Source organism: Mirounga leonina, unplaced genomic scaffold (assembly GCF_011800145.1).
Source record: "Mirounga leonina isolate KUSES-001 unplaced genomic scaffold, KU_Mleo_1.0 Mir_153, whole genome shotgun sequence".
NCBI lineage: Eukaryota > Metazoa > Chordata > Mammalia > Carnivora > Phocidae > Mirounga > Mirounga leonina.
Genome location: NW_023270387.1, coordinates 9,816,888 through 9,839,732, shown reverse-complemented (window position 1 = coordinate 9,839,732; position 22,845 = coordinate 9,816,888). Strand labels below are relative to the sequence as shown.

Sequence of the window (22,845 nt, the reverse complement as noted above, 5' to 3'; positions counted from 1 at the left end):
CTCCGTTCTCCAGAGGGGTTCTTGGAATCCTGGTGCAGGGAACAACAAGGTCCCGGAGGTCTCTCTTTTTTTAAATTAAACACTGAGTTTTAAAACATAGCATCTGCTTAAGAAATTCTCACCTTTGTAAGGGCTGAACTGACAATGAGTGAAAACCACAGATGGGCTTTGAAGTCGAAGACCCAGTTACTCTGATTCAGTACTCAGACCCCAGGTCCTGGTTAGAAACTCAAAAGGAAGCCTCCTCTTGGCCTTCCTCTCTGTCATATAACTAAGCCACCATTCCTTTACCCATAAAATCCAGAAGCATGGAAACCAAAGCTCAGATTAAGGATCCAGGAGGAAGGTGTTCTCAGGGTCAGAGGTGCTCCTTCTGAGTTCACTCGGGGCAGAGCTGCCGCCCAGAGCAGACAGCTGTCAGTCTTGACCTGACAACGCCAATCCCCAATCCTGACTCCTTCCAGAACCGGTTCATTCAGGAACCAAGTCTGCTGAGATCATGGATTTAGCACTTGCTCAAAATCTCAGAACGCCTACACGGAGCTACTTAGTTTCTGCTGTTGCTGCAATATTTCTGAATAAATTTTAAAAAGATAAGTTTCCCTGAGTGCCTTTCAGGAGCTGGGAGCTTTTTATGGAAAGAGTGTGCAGTTTTCTGAATACCTTTTCTTCCGAGTCTCTCCGGGTAACACTCCCCTTTACTATTCTGAGCTCAGCCCAGGAAGCGAGAGGCAGGGCTTGGCGGGAGTGATGCTTGGGGGCATCTTGCAGGCCAGGTCAGACCCGTTTGGGCCCCCCCAGAGCAGCGGGCCAGGTTCCTGTGACCCTTGCTCTTTATATTTGCTATTTAGAGCTTACATGTCCTTCCCATGGAGCATCTCCCCTCTCTTATGCTTGACGGTGAAGTTACTCAGTGGCCGGTCATTCTTTCCCAAACATGGACGTGCACTTTGCAAGAACCTAGTGCTGAAGAACAGAACTGACCAGAAGTGGGGATTTAACTGCCCAGCAGCTGCCTGTAGGATGTACCTGTGACTCAGAACCAAACCTCATGCTATTCTTTACAATTGCAGCTGCTGCTTAGGCCTCCCAGAGCCCTCCAGCCACCACAGACAGAAAAGGGAAGGGGCTATGAGCTCAATTCTTTTATCTCCTAAAAGCAAATGTGAAAATCCCTTCAGCTGCTTTTCCCCAGGAAGGGATTCTGAATCCCTGGTGAGGCTGTGGTCATTTTCTGGCATCCGGGCAGAAGGTGAGCTGGTGCTGTCGTGTGTTACTCGGGGACCCCCTGCAGACTCCCACCGTGCTTGGCTGGGTGGCCATCAGCTTTGCCGTGGGGTCATCGTCACACACAGAAATTAATAGATAAACACAGCTTCAAAGGACACAAAAGTTGCATGCTCTAGAACAGGACGCGTGTTAGCCTCTTGGGAGTAAAAACCTACAGACATTAACAAGAGCACAACTAGACTAAGGTCAGTGTGGTTAGGGCCCGGACAGTATCATCTACTTCAGCCTAGGGGACAAAAAAGGGACCGGAACTAAATTAAGAACTAGGACTAGCGGATGTTAACACTATCGAAACAGATAATGAGGTATGAAGAGGCACTTACGTGGAAGAGAGCTGTCTGCATTTCCCATGGATGGAACACAGACGAAAAGAAAAGACAAGAGACAGACCCAAGGGAAAAAAAAAAGATGTAAAAGAAATGAATAGGCTCTGCAAAGCACATGGAGCTGGAAATTCAAATCATCAAGTTATTTCAAATCCAGAAAGAAGCAATTCCTGTAGGAGGAAGATGAGGTGGGCCTTCTGTTTCTGGAAGAGGTAGGGGGTTGCTTTGCAGGCCTCTGGTTTCGAAGAGAAGGAAGTGAGGGATGGCCCTGCGTGCTTGCTAAGCCCAGGAATCAGAGAGGACCCAGGGAGCCCTGTGGCTGCTCAAGGCGTCTGCGTCTACTGCACCTGCTCCAGCTGGGTGGGCGCAGGGCCCTCCCAGGGCAGTGGTCTGGGTCTGCGGAGGGTGTCCCCGGAGCAGGGCTGGCCCAGAGCTATTGGTGGGATGGGAGGGAAAGCAGGGCGGGCCTGTTGTAAGGAAAGAGGGCATGATGGAGGAAAGCAGACGCCATCCCGAGTGCATTAGGAAGAAGCGCCTCTCTCGAAAGCGGCCACAAGGGAGGGAGACCTTGAGGTGTGCTCGTGGTGGGAGGGAGGGGGAACAGGAGGTGGAGGCCTCAGCCCTCCTTCCCCTTTTGCACTGTTGGGGTCTTGCTACTGTGTGGACATCCCATAGCAGCCTCCTCTCTTCTATAACGTAATATCTCTGTTGCCTCAAAAATCCCACAACTAATTACACGAACCATCATTGTCTTTTCCCTCTTCCTTCAAGTCACGGGGTGCTTTAGGGCCTTTGTGACCTGCGTCAAAAAGCAAAATCTGCCAAATCCCTCCACGACACACTGCTGCGTTGTCCCTGTCCAGCTCCCCTTCACGAGGTGCCAGTGTTTTCCTCCCCCTGGCTGCCATGCTAACAAGCGGGGCCAGCTACTGCGACAGTGTCACCAAGCTCTTTGGGAAAGACTGTATAAGGGCTGGGTATCAGCCATCACGGAGGGCCAAGGGGCTGGGAGGTGTGCCCTCCCTGAGCAGAGCAATCTGAAAGACAAAAAGCTGTCATCTGAACAAAGGACGGGGCAGCTCGGGGTCCCCCCCAGGAGAAGAGGGTGGGTGTGGGGTGTACTTACGGACTGGCTGCGTCTTGAACTCAGAGGCCGTGCTGATCTCACCCAGACCCTTGCCGTTGAGGGCCGCCAGTCGCACGGCGTACGTAGTTTCGGGCTTCAGGCCCACGATGGTGACGATGCCCTCCATGTTGGCTGTTGTGAGAAGACAAGAAGGATCACCGAGGACGGAAAGCCTATTGGTAAAATGGCGTAGTAGCTGTGGAAGGCAACACGGCGGGTCCTCAAAAACTTAAATCTAGCGTTACCATGTGATCCAGCAGTTCCATGTCTGGCTATACACACAAAAGCATGGAAAACACAAAATGGAACAGATTCCTCTGCGCCCAGGTTCACTGGAGTATTGCTCACAACAGCTAAAGGGGCAAATGACCCACCTGTCCATCAGCAGGTGGGTGGATACCCAGGATGGGGTGCTGATACAATGGAGAATCAGTCAGCCTTAACAAGGAACGAAGCTCTGACACAGGCTACAATGTCGATGAACCCTGAGGACATCAGCCAAGTGCAATAAGCCAGACACAAAAGGACAATGACTGTACGATTCCGCTCTTCCGAAGCAGTCGGGATAGTCAACCACCCAGAGACAGGAAGTAGAACGGTGGTTGCCGCGGCTAGCGGGAGGTGCGGTGGGGAGTTAGTGTTTAACGGGCGCTGAGTTTTGGATCACGAGAAAGTTCTGGAGATGGATGGTGGTGATGGTTGCACAATAATGTGAATGTACTTAATGCTGTTCAACTGTATACTTAAAAATGGCTAAAATGGGAAATTTCATATTCTACATATTTTGCTACAACAAAAATAGAACTAGAAAGTTAATTATACTTAAATTCAAAAAAATACAAAAAAAGGGGGGAGGAAAGCCAGCTGTAGCAATGACAAAAAGAAAAAAAAAAAGCCAGTTGGACAGATTGTGACATGGGATCAACTCGCCGTAAGTTGGTGTGAGGTTTCAGAGGGAAGTTAGGGAGGTAAAGAGATTGTTTTCTTCTGGCTCCAATCCTGACGGCACAGAAATTCCTCCCAGGCCACCCCGCCCCCACCCCCAAAAGCTGAAAGAGTGATGGCAGCTTTCTGGTGAAACAAATTCTCAGTAAACCGGGTCGGGAGGTGGCTGCCCCTGTTACTACAGACAGGACCGGGATTAAAACTTCCTACAGAAACAAAGCATGCTTCACTGATGTATCCTGATTAAACCCCAAATGGAGAGTCAGACGGGGTTATATACTCGATCCTCGGGCCAAAATGGTCCGGGCTCAGAATCTTCAAACTGCAGGCATCCAAGGGTTATCTTCTTAACTTTTAGTTTAGAACTATATCACAGGATGGATTTAAGAGCAGACTTTTCTCTCGGGCAATTTGTTATTTGGTTAATACTGTAATTACATGACAGCCCCTGAGTACGCCAAGCAGGACTGAGGGGGTGATGGCAGAGAACCCACAGCCCAGGGCACCCACAGGTGCAGGGCAGGGCTGGATGGGACTCCTCTGGTTGTGCTCAGCACCTAAGCAGGGCTTCTGCTTGGAACGTGGTTGAGATGGCCTCATCCATCTTATTAGCATGGTCCCGAGAAGCAGGTTCTGAGGTACCAGGGGACAGAAGGCCAGTAATTCTAGAGGAGATGCGACCTGCCCTCATTCTAGAGGGACAGGCATTGTGCTGCTGGAGTATTGCTCACAACAGCTAAAGGGGCAAACGACCCAGGAAGATGAGCGGATGGCAGGTGTTGGCCTGTGGCACCCGCAGCAGGTGAGAGTGCTGTGCCACACCACCCCAACGGGCTGTCAGGGTGCCAGGACCTGGGGTGAGCGTCTGCCCAACACCAAGCAACCCATCCTTCTAAAGGAAACGCTGACTCTCCCCCACTTACCTTCTTTGGCATCATACCACTTGAAATGCCACACTTCCTCGCCCACTGCTCTCCACTCAGCCTTGTATTTGAGGATGGGCACCCCACCGGTGGCCTCTGGTTCATCAAACTGCACCTGGGCTGTGCTAGAGTATGGCTCCACCTGGTCGATGGATGGTGAAGATGGGGTGTCTGTGGGGAGGGCACATACGGAGACCCAGGTGAGCCCGGTTAGGTCCAGGACATAACTCTCAGCCACAAAGCATGTCTCTCATTTCCGCTTATTCTTGGGAATCCTGTCACCTATATCCTGTCCTCCAGCCCACCTCACCTTATGATTCTCTCCCAACATGCCCTGTACCCACACCCTCGAACCTCCATAGGCTCCCTGCTTCCTGACCCTCTGTCTTTGGCTACCCTGGCCCTCTCTTCTTTCACTTTCCTGATGTCACCAAATGGCACGGAATAGGACAGGAAGGGTCAGGGTAGGGCAGCCATACGGGGTGCTCACCTGCTTGGACAAGGATGAACTCCAAAGACTCCTGTCCAATGCGGTTCACTGCAGTACAGTTGTAATTTCCGAAATCATTTTCAGAGTCTGGGGTCACCTTTGGAAAGAAGGAACTCGTGGGTTCTAAGTGTCCCATGGAATGGCCACCGACTCATATCTTTACTTATTGGACCAATTTGTAAAGGAAAGAACCAGGAAAGCATGAACCATTAGCTCCAGCCCAGCCTTAAGCCAGAGAAAATTGCCAAGGGGCCAGTGAGAGAGGCACGCTCGGCCTCCTGGGCTGCGACCTGGCCCCAGGGAGAGAGAAGGGGCAGGGCTGAGGCTCAGTTTCTTCTGTAGCCGACGGTTCCGCTGGTCAGGATGCCAGAGGAGCAAGAGAGAAGATTTTAGCTGCATACAGGAGCCTATCCAGCGTCAGACTGTGCCTCCTCCCCCCTCCCCTGCCTCCACCACGACCTACCTCTAGATAGCTGGCGGAGGGGGTGTTGTAGATCTTGATATTGCTGTAGTTGGAGCTTGGCAGCAGCTGACCATCTCGAAACCACGAGATGGTAGCACTGGGGTAGGCAAATACCTCGCACGTGATGTTCACCTGGTTCCCCTCCCATGTGTACACAGCCACGGGGCCCTGCAGCTTGGGGGCATCTGCAAGGAACAGCAATGCCCATCAGGAAGGCCAGCACCACAGAGGAGCCCCGCACACCCCGTCTCCTCGCCCTGGGAGGGCGGGCGGGCCCTGAGCAGAGCCAGGGCCGGGGCATAGGAAAGGTCAGGCCGGTTCCGCAGTCCTGTGAGCTGCACAGGAAGATGGAAGGGTTTGTGAGCCTGTAAGAAGCCTCGGCCAGTGTGAGGGCGTGACCTGGGGACAAAGCTCTGGAATGGCCTCGGGCCACTGCCACATGGAGCGTGAGCAGAGCTATGGGGATGCGGCTCGGGTCCTGGCTGCTCTTGTCCCCTTTCAGCCTGACCCTGCACGGTCCCCCTCCCCTCGTTCTTCCACAGCTGCTGCTCACATTGCACTTCCAGGTACATGGACTGGGAGTCCTGGCCGATGGTGTTGCTGGCGGTGCAGATGTATTCTCCGGCGTCTGTGTACTGGATGCTCTTCAGGGTCAGGGACGACACTCGGGCGTGGCTACGCACCACCATGTGCCCGTCCAGAGTCTGCCGGGAGGGAAGAGAGAGCGTGAGAGCCTGCGGCAGGGCTGGGGGTGGGAGACCGGGCCATCTCTTGTCTGGGACCAGTCTCACATCCTCTCCCCAAGCTGTGCCCATGTGTCTTACTTAAGGTCCCAACTAGCGTGGGAGGCTCTGGAGAGCACCACGGGAACTTGAGTGTCTCCAAAATAGAAAAAGGGACCCAGTTTATGTGAAGCAGCCTAGACCCTACGCCAAGATCGGTTTGGGGCAAGGACAGCCAAGGTCCCCCAAGATGACTTTGTTTGGCACGTCTAAGATGGAAGCAAAAGGCCTGGCCTGCAGATATTCCAGCAGTGACAGCTTTGCCTCATGAGAGTCTGGGAAACCTGCACCCTAAGCTTTCCTTCCAGGAGTCTGCCCATCTGCCAGTTCCATGGTGCGTGCATGCATAATGGGAAATCTGAATGTGCCAAGTGCAAGAAATTATACAAGAAACCTGTATTTCTGCAGATGCCTCGCTTTCCTGAAGGCTTAAAAGTGAAATAATTTCATTCAAGAGAAAGTCCAACAACTTGATGATGAGGAGCTGTTGAGCTGGAAGTAAGGGTCCCTGGCTCCCCTCTCCAGGGATAGTGGCACAGAGCCCCAGGCAGTCACCACCAGATTCTGCATTCTAGCCCTTGATACAATAATTCACTTCCTGAGTCTCTGGAATTCCAGCGACTGGTCAAAAGGGGAATAAACCTATGGTCCCTAGGCAATGGGTCCTGGAATATTTCCACGGGGCTCCTGCCTTGACACTCGAAGTGAAATGGTTGCTGGCCTAGATAAAGTCTGGGCATGTTGCCCAAGTTCAGATCCTCAAGGAAGTTGGTAATCTGAAGAACGAGTCTCGTTCCTTGCAGGCTGGGCTACACTCTTATCTCCAGCATATGATATTCTGTGGAGATGGACAGGTGAGTGCTCTGCATATAGCACCTGTCGTCCCATGGGGTCGGGCCTTTAAAGAATAAAAGAACACCTGTTTCATTGAGGTTCTTCTGATGTGCTGGTTTGGAAGCCCGAAACCCAGAACTGCAATGTCACACAGAGCCGGCTTGGGCAGCTCAAAAGCAAGGTCCCGTGGGCCTTGTGGGGCGGTCTCTGTGGAGACCTGTCCCAAAAAGTCCCTCTGACCATCACTGATGGAATGAATTCACCTCAGGCATTTAAGCCCCACTGAGGTTCGGATCTGGAAGATGGGACACCCCTGCTGGCTAGGTGGCAGCGAGCCGAGCAAAATCATCACTGCCTAAGGGCCACTCCGCTCTCAGAGGAGTGCCCAATCCCACGGCTCTCAACTACCATCTGACCTGTAAGTCTGCGAGGCTGACTGGTTGAGGAGATGCCACACATTAGTGAGAGATGACAACAGACAGGTGTGGAACACTTGACTAGAACACCTTGAGACATCCAAGGGTCCCTGGCTCTTCGGACTCCCTTTTCTTGTGGGCTGACCAGGTTGTCCCAATACGTCCCAGTGGCAACTTCCATGAGCCATACAAAAATAAACCCATTAAACTAGTGGCATCGAGAGCATCCCTGCAAGTATCTCTAAAGGGCTGACCTTACCTGTTTGTCACTCCTGTCTGCCCCAAACACAACAGGATAAAGGCAGAAAGCGTTCGAAGTCCACCCCCTGCCCTTCTGGTTATGTCAGTGAGAACACAGGCTCAGCCCACAGTGACACCAGCTGACGGCTGAACTAGGATTGTTTGTCATACAGATGGAGCTTGTCCTGGGCTCAACACCCACAAACATGGAAAACTGACCAGATCTTTGGGAAGTCAAGAGAACATTTCCACAATGGAAGCAATACTACAGCAAAAGATGCAAAGAGAGTCATGTAGGTAAGAGTAGGACAGTAACAAATAACAACAAAGCAGGACACGAACAGTCTATGCAGAATATTCTAGAAAATGGTTGAAGAGAAGCTTGGGAAGTGGTTTCATTGACAGCCATACTTTTCTCCCCTTCTACGTGGTCTTAATTTCTCTATGTGGAAAATTTTCTCATTTAATTGTGTCAACAGACCAGGAGACAGTCCTCTACAGAGAATTCTCATTTTGCAGTGGCTCACGACAGGATTGATGATGGGAATTTGTCAGATGCCCACTTCTCCCTCCAAGGGGAAGCAGAGTCTCCCGTGCAATTAGACTGTCTCCCTCTGACACCAGGCAAAGTCAGGGAGTGCCACCTACAAGCCATCCAGACAGGGGTCATGCTGATAGTTCAGGCCTGCAGAGGAAGCAGATGATCTCTGGGCAAGAATGGAAGGAGAGCTGGGACAAGAAGACCCTGTTTTGCAAAAATAGCATGCAGTGCAATTACAATTATTCTTCTCATCAACATTTTTTGCGTCCCTTCTTCCAGGTAAAAGTGTGAATTTTCTGAGCTTACAGAACGAAACTGGCCATAGCCCAAGCCTTCTTTGGAGCTCATCTGGACTTAATGGTTTTCATCTCTGAATGAGACGAACAGGAAGGAATGGAACTTCTGAGCCCCAGGGGCGGCACTCACTTGAAAGTCAATTATATCCAGAGTGAGATACTCAAGATAAGGATACTTCTGGAAACCGGAAGTGAGTTATCTGCTTTCCTGGGAGTAAACCTATTACTTCCTCTTATAATAGTAATTCTCTTAACCTCCCTTAATGCTCCCTGATAAATCTCCCCTCCCCCTCCAGCCAGGTTTAAATCAGAATGACAAGGGGAGAAGCGGAAGGCCAACTAGAATGAGATCTGTAGTTGCTCAGAAGTGGCTGATAATGAACGCTTCTTCTCTCCCTTCCCCAGTCCCGGATGGGTCCGTGACTTTGGGGCAATAGAACACCCAGCCTGGGACAGCACTAAGCGACTTCTGTGCTGTAGGAGGGAGGCATTTCAGCAGGATGCGCACTTGATTACGGTCCCCATGACAAGGAAGAAGGTAGGACACAAAGTGAGCTTATCAGACACTAGGTTCGATCACGACAGTGTGTTCATGTGCAGAAACTAGGATCCGTGCCCGGGGACAGGCAGTCAACTCCTCAATATTAAACAGCATTAAATATTTATAGCCACGACCTGAACACAGGAGTTATGTGTTCTGAATAATTATCATTTCTGGAAGACTAAGAGGATAGGGTTACCTGATTAAAATACAGTGTATAGGATTGACATAGTCTACATTTATACTATTACAATATCAAAATTTCCTCTGGAGAAGAGACAAAAGCTAGTTTTAAAAAAAAAAAATTTATGGGTTTGATCCTTGAACCTCCTCTAAAGCATACTGGTTTTTATTTCACTATCTGTCACTTAATCACACAAATCAGTGAAAAAAGCAATAGGCATGATTGTAATTAGGGTCTTGGGTGTGTAACATTAAAATCTTAAGATTAATATTTAGCTTTAGTTTCCAAACAAAGTCCCACATTACCCAAGCTGAAGCAAGCAGTCAGAGAAAGCTCAAAGGCTAAATGCTACTGCCTTCTAAAAAACATAAAACCGTTTGTGCCAAATCGTGCTGATCTCATAAATTTAATGCTCTATCGAAGTGACATATGTGTGTTTAGCAATTTGGGCAAACCAAGGAGAGATGTCGTCTGCATTGCTTTGACATGAAATGGGATGTGATGTGATCATTTACCAAGACCAATCATTATAAAATAAGCGAGCAACAAGATGAGTTGAGCTGGAAAGGGTTGAGTGGGTTTTTAGACCACTAACTCCATGACTTTATGACCCAAAGCCACATCAACCAGGTGAGAGTCACAAAAAAAAAAAAAAAAAAAAAAAAATCTTGTCATTTCAAAAAGCCTGGCCTGGGAATTAGAGCGATTTATTTCTGTAAGTATAATTACCTGGATGTGATTTTACCAGCACCAGCAAGAAAATAAGATCCAATTTTAAGAAGCAATAAGGATTTGTTCATCCACTCCCAACACAGCTTGCTTGCTCATCCTAAAACGCCACTATTTCTAAGTAACGTCTACCACTATCAACCTATTCTTTAATCTAACTCTATGACTAATTAGTTTAGCATGTCTGGTTATTGAACTGGAATGGCAAGTTAAGCTAGAATGCTTTCAAAAACTAAAGACTGGCTAGTGGTCAGGTAAGCTATACCTCTTGCTTCTCTGGTCGAGTCCACGAAGCCTGGAGAGAACAAGATATAAAACACAACAAGAAAGCAGTAAAATTTTACAACATGTTGCTTCAGAGAATTGATGTATCACACTGCATTCCGTGCACATGCAGCTGCTTTTTAACTCAGAACTTTGTCCAAGGCCCACTTTCAATGGTGTGTTTATTACCCAATTTAATTTAGGAGTTAGCTTATGTTCCGCTTTTTCCCCCCTTCCACACATTAAGATGTATCATTCAAAGGAGAAGGCTTTCCTAACCTTTGGTAGGAATACACATGGACACCGGCAGACGTGTTCGACTGCTCCTGTTGTAAAATGTCTTGAGCATTTCTCGTTGTATCTCATGACGCGACTAATACGAACCCCATAATCTAGAGATACTTAGAGGGTAGGTTTCCTCCTTTGGATTCTATCAGACAGCTTATTGAAAAACTACTAATGCCATTTGGTGCTCATGCATTTTTCTAATTCATGGCATGCATCCTATTAAAAATCAAGTTTATATCTTAAAAAAAAAAAAGGAACTAAGAAAGGAGCAGAGAATGGTAAGCATGAAGTCCTTAAAGTTGTGGGTCAGGAAACTTTCAGGCCAGCCATCTCTGCTGCTGCAGGCTCCAGTCAGTTCTTTAAGAGGAATGCCCAGACAGCATGCAGGCTTGAGCGTGCACCACCGTCATCCAACACAGCATTCACAAAGGACTGAGTCAACTCAGAAGCATAGAGGCTTGGTTATTTTCCTGCCCACATCTAGATATTTTACTTATCCGGCACTTGGGAATCTACAATGCTTATGGTTTTTCTGTTTTCATACCGGGATTCAAAAACATCATACCTGCATTGTTCTTTTTATTAGATGGCATGAGTGCCTGGTTGTCCCTGATGTTCAGATGGAGAAAGGAAAGAACAGATGCCAGAGACACAGCAATGCAATCCAGGAAATGCAAATGAGTCCGCAAACATTTAGTAAGAGTCCACTAAATGCAAAGAGCTTTTGTGAGAAACGAGGAGGGAGATGTTGGATTATGTCACGTGATGTCAGAATGAAGAAAAAAGTGAGAACAGAGGAACGAACATGCAGAGACCAAAGTGACAGTGGGCCAACATGTCAAATGTGGTTGCCAAGTCCACATCACCGAGAAGCTTGTCTGTCACATGCCAGGGCTGCATGAATCAAGATCGTTTTTTAAGGGCTATATCATATGGAGTTGTTTGTTTTTCAAATCTGATTCTTCTTGTGTCTCTCCCAGATCAGTACGGTTTTGTGGCTTTTAGAATAAGTAGTTGCTACTAACAAGATGCTTCCAGTAGCCTGACCTCCTGCCTGTGTACCTGGTGGAATATGCCTCGGCCCTGATAATTTGGTGATGGTGTGGCTCACTTTAAGACAATCTGATATGCACACACAGAAAACACATTAGGATAGGATTAGTCATGCTCCAGAAATTTTAAGTTCCAGGTTTATTCACATTTTATCATCTCACATCTCACATCTTTTAAGAAGTAATAAGGATTTGTAGGAATCTGTAGGAATATGTAAATAAACTAGAGTGAAGCATCCCTACTGTTATCCTAAAGTATTACCTGCTCTACCTTTGCCCACACGCAGAATATGCCAGACTCTAACTGCTCAACGAGGCACCTTTTCCAGTATTTGTATGTGGGCACCTAGGTTGTACGAAAGAGGAATTCTTCCTGCTGACAGAAAGATCCAGTTTCCAGCGAATCCAGAATTTCAAAGGTCTCTCTTACTTGTGGGATTTGTGGGATACTCTATCAGCTAAAGACTCAAGGCTCATGAAATTCCATTTTTTTCCTATCTATCTCTTCTGATCTCAATTCTTTGCCCCTCTTCTTTTCCTCAAATATTAAAGTTTCATATGAATTTCTGTACCAGTCATTTCAAAGGCATGTTCAAATAAGAGGTTCAAATAAGCACACAGAGAATGTGTTCTGCTAGCAACAGATTGTGCAAATCATCCTCCAAAGGTCTTGCTCAGTATGTAAATGGCACCTGGAAGTTAGCCCCACTCACTCACATACCTGCAATATTTAAAATGAGTCTAGGTAGGATGAGCAACGAAATGATGTGGACGTGCAAACTTTCTTTGCATCTGCATTATCACAATGACCTCCAGACACATTGATCAAACTGACCCACTATAATGTTCAAAATATGGTTTGTTTTCTTTTTGGTCAACATAATAGATACTAATGAATGGATTAACTTTCAGACAGATGAGCTACCCTAACGGTCTTAATGACCCAAATTTAGCTTAGCTGTTATCAGTTGTTGAGCAAAACCGACTCAACTAGCTGAAGCTTAGCAGACTGACAGTAATCAATCTCGAAGGAGCAGCTGGACTACACCGAAAGACGCGATCAGATAGGGTGTGACAATGAGGCTCAGTGAACTGGCTTTTGTTTGATTCCCGCCCCCCCCTTCTTTTTTTAATGAAGAGGAACATTGGGATCCATTAGAAAGTTACTAATTCTGTGCCTATGGTTGAAAGCCTTTTCTCTCTTCTCTTAAGAAGGGTAATACCAGACAAACCCTAGACTTAACTAAGCAATGAAGCAAAAGACCAAGCTGCTTTAATTAGCTTATTCTGTAACCAACTTAATTAAAGAAATCATTGAACCTTCCGCAAAAGTCATCAAAATCATGAGGAGCACCGTGGCATTAGGTGCTCTACCTTACAAGCCAATGACCCAGGGGGAAGCTGTGAGAGCATTCTAAGGGCTCTGCACTTGACCTTATCCCAGTCAACATTTTTATCAGAGGCTTGGACAAAGATGTTTCATTTAAGTGTTCACGCGAGGTTGGAGGCAACAGCTAATACAGATGCTGGATCACAGCTGCCTGGGGAAGGCTACTGAACTTTCCGCCTTTGGGCTTTGTGAAGTGGGGTCACCACTCACTGTTAGACCTCATTACTTTAAAAACACATAAAACAGGGGGGGTCCATGTGGCTTGAAATGCCCTAGACCTACAGACCTCTAAAGACAGCTGTGAGGAAAGCCAGACTTGCCTGGTTAGAAAGATGGACTGAAATGTTTCTCAAGCCAGAAAGAGTTTGTGTATGTGGCATTTTTGGTCATCAAAGTGATTAGAGGTGGCTGCTGGCATTTAGAGGGAAGGGGACTGGTGGTGCTAAAAATCTTGCAATGCACGGGACCATCCCAGGAAGGAAGAGCCTTCCCAAATTGCCATAGTGACCCCACTGAGAAATGTCTGGTTGCAACAAACAAAACACAGTTTTTAGCAGAAATAAATATAAAATTCTGCATTTTTGGTGAAGCAATCAATTGCATAAGAACAGGATAAGGGGATATGTGGCTTCAGTGCAGTTCACATAAAAAAGAGCTGAGCGTTTTAGTTGACCACAAGCTCAATATGAGGCAAGAGAATGAGGAAATTGCTGCAGGGCTAATACTTTAGCTGCCTGATGGTGTCCAGAACAAGGGAGCAGTTCACTGCATGGAAATCTGCACTAGCTACACTGTCTCCACAGAACTTTAGGGGAGCGCCAGTGGACTGAAGCTCTCTAGGACGGGACCACCAGGAAGCACCAGGGGTTGAACTGACGCATGAAGACTGGAGACTAGTGGAAAATCCAAGAGCTCTCGCCCAGAGGACTGAGGGGCAGAGGTGGGAAGACTGAAGAGTGGGAGGGGCAAGGAAGCAGACCTTCCTGATCCCCAGTGTTGGCCAGATGCCTGCAGAGGACAGACACCGTCACCCTTCAGGGAGGGACCACGAGCCTTTCCGGCAGATAAACTTCCGGCAAAGTGAATGCCAGGTGAGACTGGACAACCTCAAATGGGACCGTCCTTCCTGGCTTCTAGGATCCCAGTATTTTGTGCAGTCTAATTCTCAGGAGCCTTCCAGAGCTTAATAGGTAGAAACAATCGTTGTTTTTATCTGCTTCGTGTATCATCCTGATTTTAAAAAGAAAATTGTTTTCTTTTACTCCTACAATACGGTGCCTCTAATCATCTTGATCCCTGATTATATATAATGCCCCTTCAGAGGGTGGAGAACATGAGGGGCTGCCAGATCAAAGTGAAATTGATTACCCGGAGTCCGGCCGGCATGGATAGGCCCTCTGTTCTCTTAATTATGAGCTTTCCACGGTATAAGATGGATATCAAGCCTCTCTGATGTTAATATATAACTAATAGAAATGGCAACTTTTCTATGTAGTAGGGTTCCATTTAGGCAATTATGTTAATATGGTGTCATGTCACTGGCTGGTTTGGAGGACTTGTTCTAACAACGGATTCACGCATGTTTCAGTAGTGTCACTTTGAGTAAACTCGAAGGCAGTCCGTAGTAAAGGAAACCAAATACAACCTATGTGGCTGGGCTTAGATAATTATCTCAGATTGAGACAAATGACCCACACTGATCATTGAATTATACAGCACCTACTTGGTCTTAGATGGTCTCTGCTGGAGACCTTTTGTCTCAATATTTAGTAAGTATGAGTGTGGATTAGCGCCTGGTTATTTGTTCTCATCCTGTAAAAATGAATTCACAGATACAGGCCAGAAGTGCCCACCTATAAAAGAACTTAGGGTAGGCACAAATCTTAATAACCCTTCTGGTCTAGCTTAGCTGTGGAGCTATTCCTAGAAAAGACACTGAATTTAAAAACATCATTCATCTGGGATAGATATAATTTCTGTCCTTCACTGTAGGTCAATGATATACACTGGGTCATTCTGGACAAATCACAAGCCTGATGTAGAAAAATTGGCTGAGCAGCAGCCTTGCGGTTTAAGCCCTGAAATGTACATTCAATCACGTAACATACACGATGGGAGCTGAAATCTGAGCTTGGGGTTTAATTCCAATGTTGATAAAGAAACCATCCAAGTAAACACCACGTTTCTTAATCCAGTTGGTTTTCACAATATCGAACAGCATATGTGAGTTTCAAAAATACTTAGCAGTTCCTTGAGGTTTTGTTAAGTCAAATTCAACTGTGGAGGTAAAACTTGCAAAAAATAACGGGCTTTTGGGAACAAATTTCTGTTCCTTTTGATTTAGTTTTGTTTTTTATTCGTGGGGCAGAAGTCAGATCCTCAAATGCAAATCCCAAATGTAGCTCTGCTGTGTCACCCTGTCTCTTTTTGACTTTAAGTTTACCCTCTGGGGGATTTCCTTTAGGCAGGCAGAAGAGTGAAGATCTATCATTTTTGACATTGTGGTCAATAAGCAATCCATTATAAATGCTCTTTAAAGTTAAGGCCATTACTCCTAAGTAGGTGACAAAGCTTTGGCCAACTAATATGAAGCCCATTACTACAGGGTATATGAGATGAGATTGGAGAAGTGCCATAAGAGGGTTTAAATTGCTTTAAAACCAAGCTGCTGCTTCTTCCTGCTTTTGGCCCACTCAGTAGCAAAGGGCTGCCTGATGTGGGGTTACCTCAATCGTATATACTGTCAATAATAATGACAGCTTCCTGGGGGCTTATAAATCTACATGCTTTAAAGCTAAATCTTCGCAGTCATTTCAAATTGCCAGGAAGGTTGCTACCATGGGCCGCAGAGAGCTTAAGCTGAGAGCATAGAATGTACTGGAGAACCCAGTGTAATCATCGTCATGTGGAAACTGCTAATTATTTTTGCCTTCAGAACAAAATGATATCCAAATGTGGCTGAAAATACAGGCAGACACAAAGGCAACCAAGCTTTTGTGCATACAGTGCATGTACAGCATGAGTGTACAAAACACAAGGAGAAGAATTAATAGGGCTCATTCTGGTCCCTGCTATTTCCAGGACACACTCCCTTTGGTACTCTTGATATGATGATAGCTGGACCACCAGGCTCTTGGCTTCTCCTTGCTCCTCATAGCTCCGTAATCCTGGGTTTGAAAAGCACTACCCGCTTCCTCCCCAGAACGCCTAACTTGACCATGCCCAGGAACCTCACACTCCTGCAGATCTATGCAGGAAACTGTGGCCCTGAAACACACTGACGGCCAGGCAGTCTGAGGATGGAGGCCGTGGGACCTGGCATGGCCTTCAGGGCCTGAATCCCATCTTCTAGCTCCCCGAAGAGAATGGGGCCCCGGGCAGACATGACCTGCTTTGAGCCTGCATCCCATGGCCTGGAAACTCTTGGTGATAGCATACCTTTTCTTCGCTGCTGATGTTCCGGGTAGAAGTCCTCCAGGTGATAGTGGGAATGGGGTCTCCTGAGGCTTCACAGGTCAGAGTGACTTGTTCTTCTAGTTCCATGGCGGTCTGGTTCTCTACATAAGTGATTTTGGGTTTCGCTGAAAAGACAAGACATGTTCATGAGTTTATCTGATTGGTTTAGCTTTCTGGGTTTAAATTTTACCATGCACCCACTCAACACAGGTTATGTCCTTACTGAGTATAAGACCCTATTCTAGGTGTTGCAGGAGCTACAGAACTGAATAGGCATGTGACAACATCAATGTGAGACCATTAACAACAAGATCCCCTAGAGAACGAGCATCCAGGGCACAGGGTGGAGAGCGCATGGGGCAGAGGAAGAGCACTCATCTGGTTGGAGCCTTCATGAGGAGGAAGCTTTCGGGCTGGGCCATGACATCTTCAGTACCTGGAGCTTTGGGATAGAGTCATTTTCAGTGTAGACTACTGCTTGACTGCGAGCAAAGAAGCAAGGACACGTGAGGAGGGCAGTGTGATGGGGGCCATGTTTATGCATCACGGCAGGGGGAGGTGGTGCTGGGCCCAGGGCGCCGAGTCATGGCTGCCTGGCTACAGTGCTTGCTTTGAATGATCTCTGGGCGCCGATGGAAGCCCACTGGCGGTGTTCGATCAGAGGAATGAAATGATCACTTGTACTTCAAGAAGGTTAATCCGCAAAAAACTCAAGATTGAGAATGGAGAAAACCTTGAGGTGGGAAAACCAATTTTGACAACTCTGACAGTGCCCCAGATGTGGTGGAACAGAGTCCCGAACCGGGTGGTCCTGGGGGAGGGGGGGTGGGGGGCAGACAGGGAAGGGCAGCTCTGAGAGGTGCTCACGAAGGCTTCACGGGAAGTGCCAAGTGAACAGAGGGCGAAGGAGCCATGGCAAGAATCAGAAGGGAATGAGGAGTGCAAGTGACTGAGCGTCTCACTGACTGGGAGAGCTGTGTTAGTATTGACTCAAGCAGGGAAATGGGGCAAGAGACGGGTTGCGGGCTGCGGAGTGGGCTGGGATAGGAAGGAGAGGAGATGGGTTCATTTTCCAAATGTTTTGGGTAATGCCAGAAAACACAAGCATTTGGAATCGGAGTTAAATGTTAAAACATTAGAGAAAATTGACTTTTCCTGATTTAAAACAATTACACTCTGAAATTGCAAAACTTTCCATAGAAGAGAAAAGAACGCTGCACAAATGTAACTTATTTCACTAATGGGGAAAAAGACGAGGCTAGATAAACAAAAAATAAATAAATCAAATTTATGGGATAATTTCTGAAAGAAGTGCAAATTCATACGCTGCTCCTGAGTAGGTTAATAAACGACTGTCTATATACTTCCTACAAGTTGACGCCCCCGATTCTGCTTTAATGGCAAGTGCTTTAAAGGCTGTGCGTTTTCTGTAGCAAATACCTGCTTCTATATAAAATTATCCATATAGGCCAAGTATTCTACTACAGTTAATCTGTACTAAACACTTGCTTGGCAAATTCTTTTTTGATGGCAAGCACCCAGGCATGTCTCAATCCAATGGGGCCAAATGATCACAAATTGGAACTGATGGAGTTCACTTGAGTGAGGTTTTCCCACAGAAAGGTTCTGTGTCGATCTTGATAAATAAGACTTTCAAGGTGGTCACAACTCATACTGAATGGACTGTTAAGTGCGGCTGGACAGGAGGTTTGAGAAAGATAAAATAAAAGTTGAATTTCTACACTGTTAAAATCACAGATTGAAAAGTGTAAAAAAGGGGCGCCTGGGGGCGCCTGGGTGGCTCAGTCGGTTAAGCGTCTGCCTTCAGGTCATGATCCCAGGGTCCTGGGATCCAGCCCTGCATCGGGCTCCCTGCTCGGTGGGGAGCCTGCTTCTCCCTCTGCCCCTCACCCTGCTCGTGTTCTCTCTCTCTCTCTCTCAAATAAATAAAATCTTTAAAAAAGTGTAAAAAAATAAAATAAAATTCAGCCAAACAACTGAATTCACTGAACTGAACAGTTGTTTTGAGGTCTGGAGGCAGTTACAGAAAGGCTGAATTTTTGGCCTCTTGAAACCTAGATGGATATGGTGACCTAGACAGTGTTTGCTGGCCTTGTCATGACCCCTAGCACTTTGTCCCAGCATCAAAAGGTTAATAGAAGACAAACAAGGGATAGTTAATGTCTATTCATATCTGGTTTGGTGGCTCCATTTCCCAGAGGGTTACAAAGGGTGCACTGCACAAGTCTTTAGAAAAAAGCAAACTATATTCTTACTAAAAACACTATTAACAACAGCTAATTTTGTATGGTCTACAGAGGGCTGTTGGAAGGCAGGCAAGCTTCTCACTAATGACCTAACCTCTCTGCATTACAGAAGCAGCAAAGCTATTGTCAGAACTCATTGAAGGCTCAGGATATTGTCTTGGGGTTAGGATATCAATATAATTTATTGTCCAAATCAGAGCACTCTTGAGAGTGAAAAGGAATGCTTTAACTAATTACCCGGGGACAATGGGCATCCTCAGGCAAACAGGGACAGCTGCAAGGTCACTTCCCTCTGCACACCAGCATCTACAGGAACATCTCCAGGTTTTGTCTTCAGATGGTACTTACACCATCTTAATTAATGTCTGCTGTGAGCCCTTGACTTTGGATCCCTGTTCTATTTTCCACCTGCTGCTATGGGACTTACTGCCTCAGATCGTTCCATTGCACTTCTCCCCACGGACCCTCCTGTGAGCACAGATGTCCTTGGGAGTGTTCCCAGCACAACGGCTCTCCTCTTCTGGCATGCCCATGACTCTGCACCCTGCCACTGAGAGGTGGTCTCGTCTATTCCCACCCCAACCCAGGCTCCTGCCTCCCCAGCTCACGGAGGGCTCTGGGGCCCTGCTCCTCTGTGCTGAGAGGCTGGACATGACCAGGTGCACCTCCCTTCAGGCTTTACACTGTGCTGTAACTCACAAAGGCTGCTTTGGTCCTAAGGGGTCAGATAAGCAAGCCCACCGGTGAACTTGCCTTAGCCCACAGCAGCACGAGACCTCAAGAGCATTTGTGTGAGCATAACAGGAATACGCGGAGACAAAAATACTTTTTCAGAAGGGCCCATGGGGGAGAAAAGCAATGGAAATTCATTGCCAAATTTAAAGAAAGGTAGGATGTAAGTACTTAGTAAAAAGAGCTTCTGGCTGATAACTAGGGCAATGCATGCTAGAACGTGACCCTTTCTTAGGGAAAAGTGATGTCGGTAAGGTACAATTACGGCAGTCTCTAATTTAGATGTGCCCTGTACCTACTAACTGCCTTCCCATCTTGAATCACAGGAGTTCTGAGCCCTGTTCTACCATCCGAGCTATTGGTTTCTGTGCTCTCTGCCTCACTGCTGCCACTGGGGAACCCGGTCCGCACGGCAAGCCACGGGGAACGGGAGGGACAGAGAGTAAGAGAAAGAGGGAGCACTACCTCGCTAGCCCCTCCCCACCCCATGTCCTGGCCTTCCTACCAATCTCCTAAACCAAGGGAGGCCAGAGGAGGAGGGAGAGGAGGTTAAGAATGTGAAATGGAGAGGAAAAGCAGTGTGTACAAGAGGGACCAGGTTACTCCAAGGAGGCTATGTGAACTCTCCCCTGGAGATCACAGAGGGGGACTCGCGTTCTGGATGGGGGCTGGATTAGACAAAGTCCCTAGGAGTCTGTGGTTTACTTGCCTGTCTCTGCAAGTCTGGCCACCTCTCCTCTATTTGCTCTTCTGGACTAGCATCTATATTCTCCCAGCTGCGGTCTTGGGGAAGAAACTCTGTGTGTGTGTGAGGGGGGGTACAGGAGGGCATGCCTGGTGAGGGAGGTGGGTGGCAAGACAAAGCCTGTCTTGCCACAGTTCCTGCATCCTACATTCATTCCTTGCTTTGTTAGCTCCTCCCCTAGACCTGATCCAGCTCTTCACTCTCTACTGGCCCCACGTGGCTCCTGACTCACTACCCACGCCTCCTTCCTGGGGCAGCCACCCGCACCGGAGAGGCCTGGAAAAGAATCCAAGATCTGTTCCTGACCAGCCAAGTGAGAACTGAGTGTATCTCTACCGAGAAACCGTGTGATCCATGGTGGGAAAGGGAGGGCACGCTAACTTCGGTGTTGCCAGCCATCCCATCTGTAATTCAGATGTAGTCTGTGTCCAGTGGAGCTTCATGGAGTAGTAACTCCCCTTTGCTAGCTCACGGAAAGGAACTTCCAAGCCAACTGTTTGAGTTTGAACCCTGGCTCCTTGGTTAGGTCACCCAATTCTCTGGGCTCAGTTTCCTCTTTTGTGAAATAGGGGAAAGAATGAACTCTACCTCACAGTGTTGTGCTGCAGATTAAAAGTCAGTTACACACAGTACTTCACATGGTGCTTGACTCATTCTAAGCGCTCGCTTTGTGCCGGGTATTATTACTTTATGGGGCTAATATATAAGAATTTCCCAAGACAAGTGATGGTTACACATTTCTAGACTCCTCTCCTTGCCATCTGCACTGTGCTTCATTAACATAAAACAAATGGCTCTGCTTTCACTTAGGCAAACTCTAGCATCTACGATCTGCCAGACACTGTCCTCGTAGCTGGGGGTACACGGCCCCTGTCTGCAAGGAGCGCACAGTCAGCGTAACACGCAGTCTTCCCGCCCCTGCGTCTGCGCCTGGGTGGCCTGGGCGCCTCGCCTGCGCCCACCCTTCTGCACCTGGGAAGTCCTGCTTGGGAAACAGCACAGCGTTTGTGAAGACCTCTCTGCCTTCTGTCCCGCATGACCACAGGTCTTTTTTTCCTCTAAAACGCTGTGCCCATTACCATTATGAAGTCCTTACAATGGGTCGTCACTAAAAATTTCAGCCTTGGTCACCCATGTTAGCCCGTGAGCCCACGGATGAGGACAGAGCTCATGTTTTTCATCCTCATCACTTTGACAATGGCTGGGCCCACAGAAGACACTCAAATATTGCTGGCTGACGCTCTCTATTATAATTTATATGCTTCTATGTTCATCTCCCTCCTCATGCTTCTTAGAGTTAAAGGACCACATCATACTCATATCTCAGATGCCCTTCGGTCCAGCAACGCTGGTGCTTAATCACTATCTGTTAAATGAAGGAATACGTTAACAATGCACCTATCTTTATAATATGGAAGGAGTTGAAATCTGAGTGATTCAAATCTGGGGAAGAGAATTAGAGAAAAAACTGTCAAGAATATTTCCCAAGGCCATTAGCTTTCACTCTCCAGTATATCCAGTTGATATGAACCGAACTAATAACCTGTTTCTAAACCCAGATGTCATTAATAGAGAAATAAGATTCATCTATAATTAGCAGGTCCAGCTGCACACAAGCACTTGATCTTCCAAAGATCTATGATCAGGCCCCACGAGCAGGTCCCAAGCAGGTTTCCCAGGCACACACTGTAGTGACCTGGAACCATGTGAACCAGAGCTGCCCCTTGGTGCCTAGCTGCACCATCTACAGTGGACCAGCTTCCCTGTCTTTTTTTTTAAAAGAGAAAGAGAGAGAGAGAGAGAGAGAGAGAGAGAGAAGTGGGAAGGGGCAGAGGGAGAAAGAGAGAGAGAATCCCAAGCAGGCTCCATGCTCAGCTCGGAGCCTGATGAGGGGCACTATCTCACGACCCTGAGATCATGACCTGAGCCAAAATCAAGAGTTGGATGCTTAACTGATTGAGCCACCCAGGCATCCCATGTCGTTTTAAAAAAAACATGAGCAGGAAGTGTTGACAGCCAATAGGTTAAGCATTTCTCTGCCAGAAATTCTCTTTCCAAGGTCAGGTCAAAATGCATTTCAGTTCCAAATGAATGGAAGTTAACCGAGTTTGTCGAGATGGAGTGAGTAGAGACTAGGGGCTCTTCTCATGACTTTGGTGGCACCGTTTCACATGGGCCACGGAAAGAAGCAAGGGGGACACAGGCAGTCAGCCGGTTGGTCACTACTGTTTATCACGGGCCTTCCCAAGTCCGGCACTGTTGGGAGTGGCAGAGATAAAGCAGGAGAGAGACAGAACAACCAGCACTCCGCTATCTTGGTGTGTACACGCTTCGTGGAGGTCAGAGACCACAATCCCCAGAGCAAACATGGAAATGAGGCCAGTTCAGGCAGGACAAGTGTGGTGAAGAAGATACAGTCAGATCAGTGGAAGCGCTCAGCGGAGGTGGGTGGGTGGTGGTGGTGCATTAGCCAGGGTAGTGCAGGAAGGACTCATCGAGAAGGCGGGTTGAGTTGAGGTCTGAAT

The 22,845-nt window shown here is 47.5% G+C and overlaps 1 protein-coding gene across 9 annotated transcripts in view; it reads right to left on the bottom strand.

Annotated features, from left to right (window-relative positions):
• NCAM1 (neural cell adhesion molecule 1) overlaps positions 1-22,845 on the bottom strand; it is a 299,415-nt gene that overhangs the window by 35,822 nt on the left and 240,748 nt on the right. For 6 of the 9 annotated variants that reach the window (XM_035008956.1, XM_035008958.1, XM_035008955.1 and 3 more), the window contains exons 8-13: positions 16,559-16,701; positions 6,117-6,267; positions 5,564-5,748; positions 5,101-5,197; positions 4,611-4,781; positions 2,743-2,874 (exon numbers count right to left, since the gene is read on the bottom strand). In XM_035008956.1, the coding sequence (XP_034864847.1) occupies positions 2,743-2,874; positions 4,611-4,781; positions 5,101-5,197; positions 5,564-5,748; positions 6,117-6,267; positions 16,559-16,701 (879 nt within the window). Of the gene's footprint in view, positions 1-1,613; positions 1,629-2,742; positions 2,875-4,610; positions 4,782-5,100; positions 5,198-5,563; positions 5,749-6,116; positions 6,268-16,558; positions 16,702-22,845 lie in introns of all 9 variants that reach the window. The other 3 variants (XM_035008954.1, XM_035008959.1, XM_035008960.1) reach the window with 1 other exon arrangement.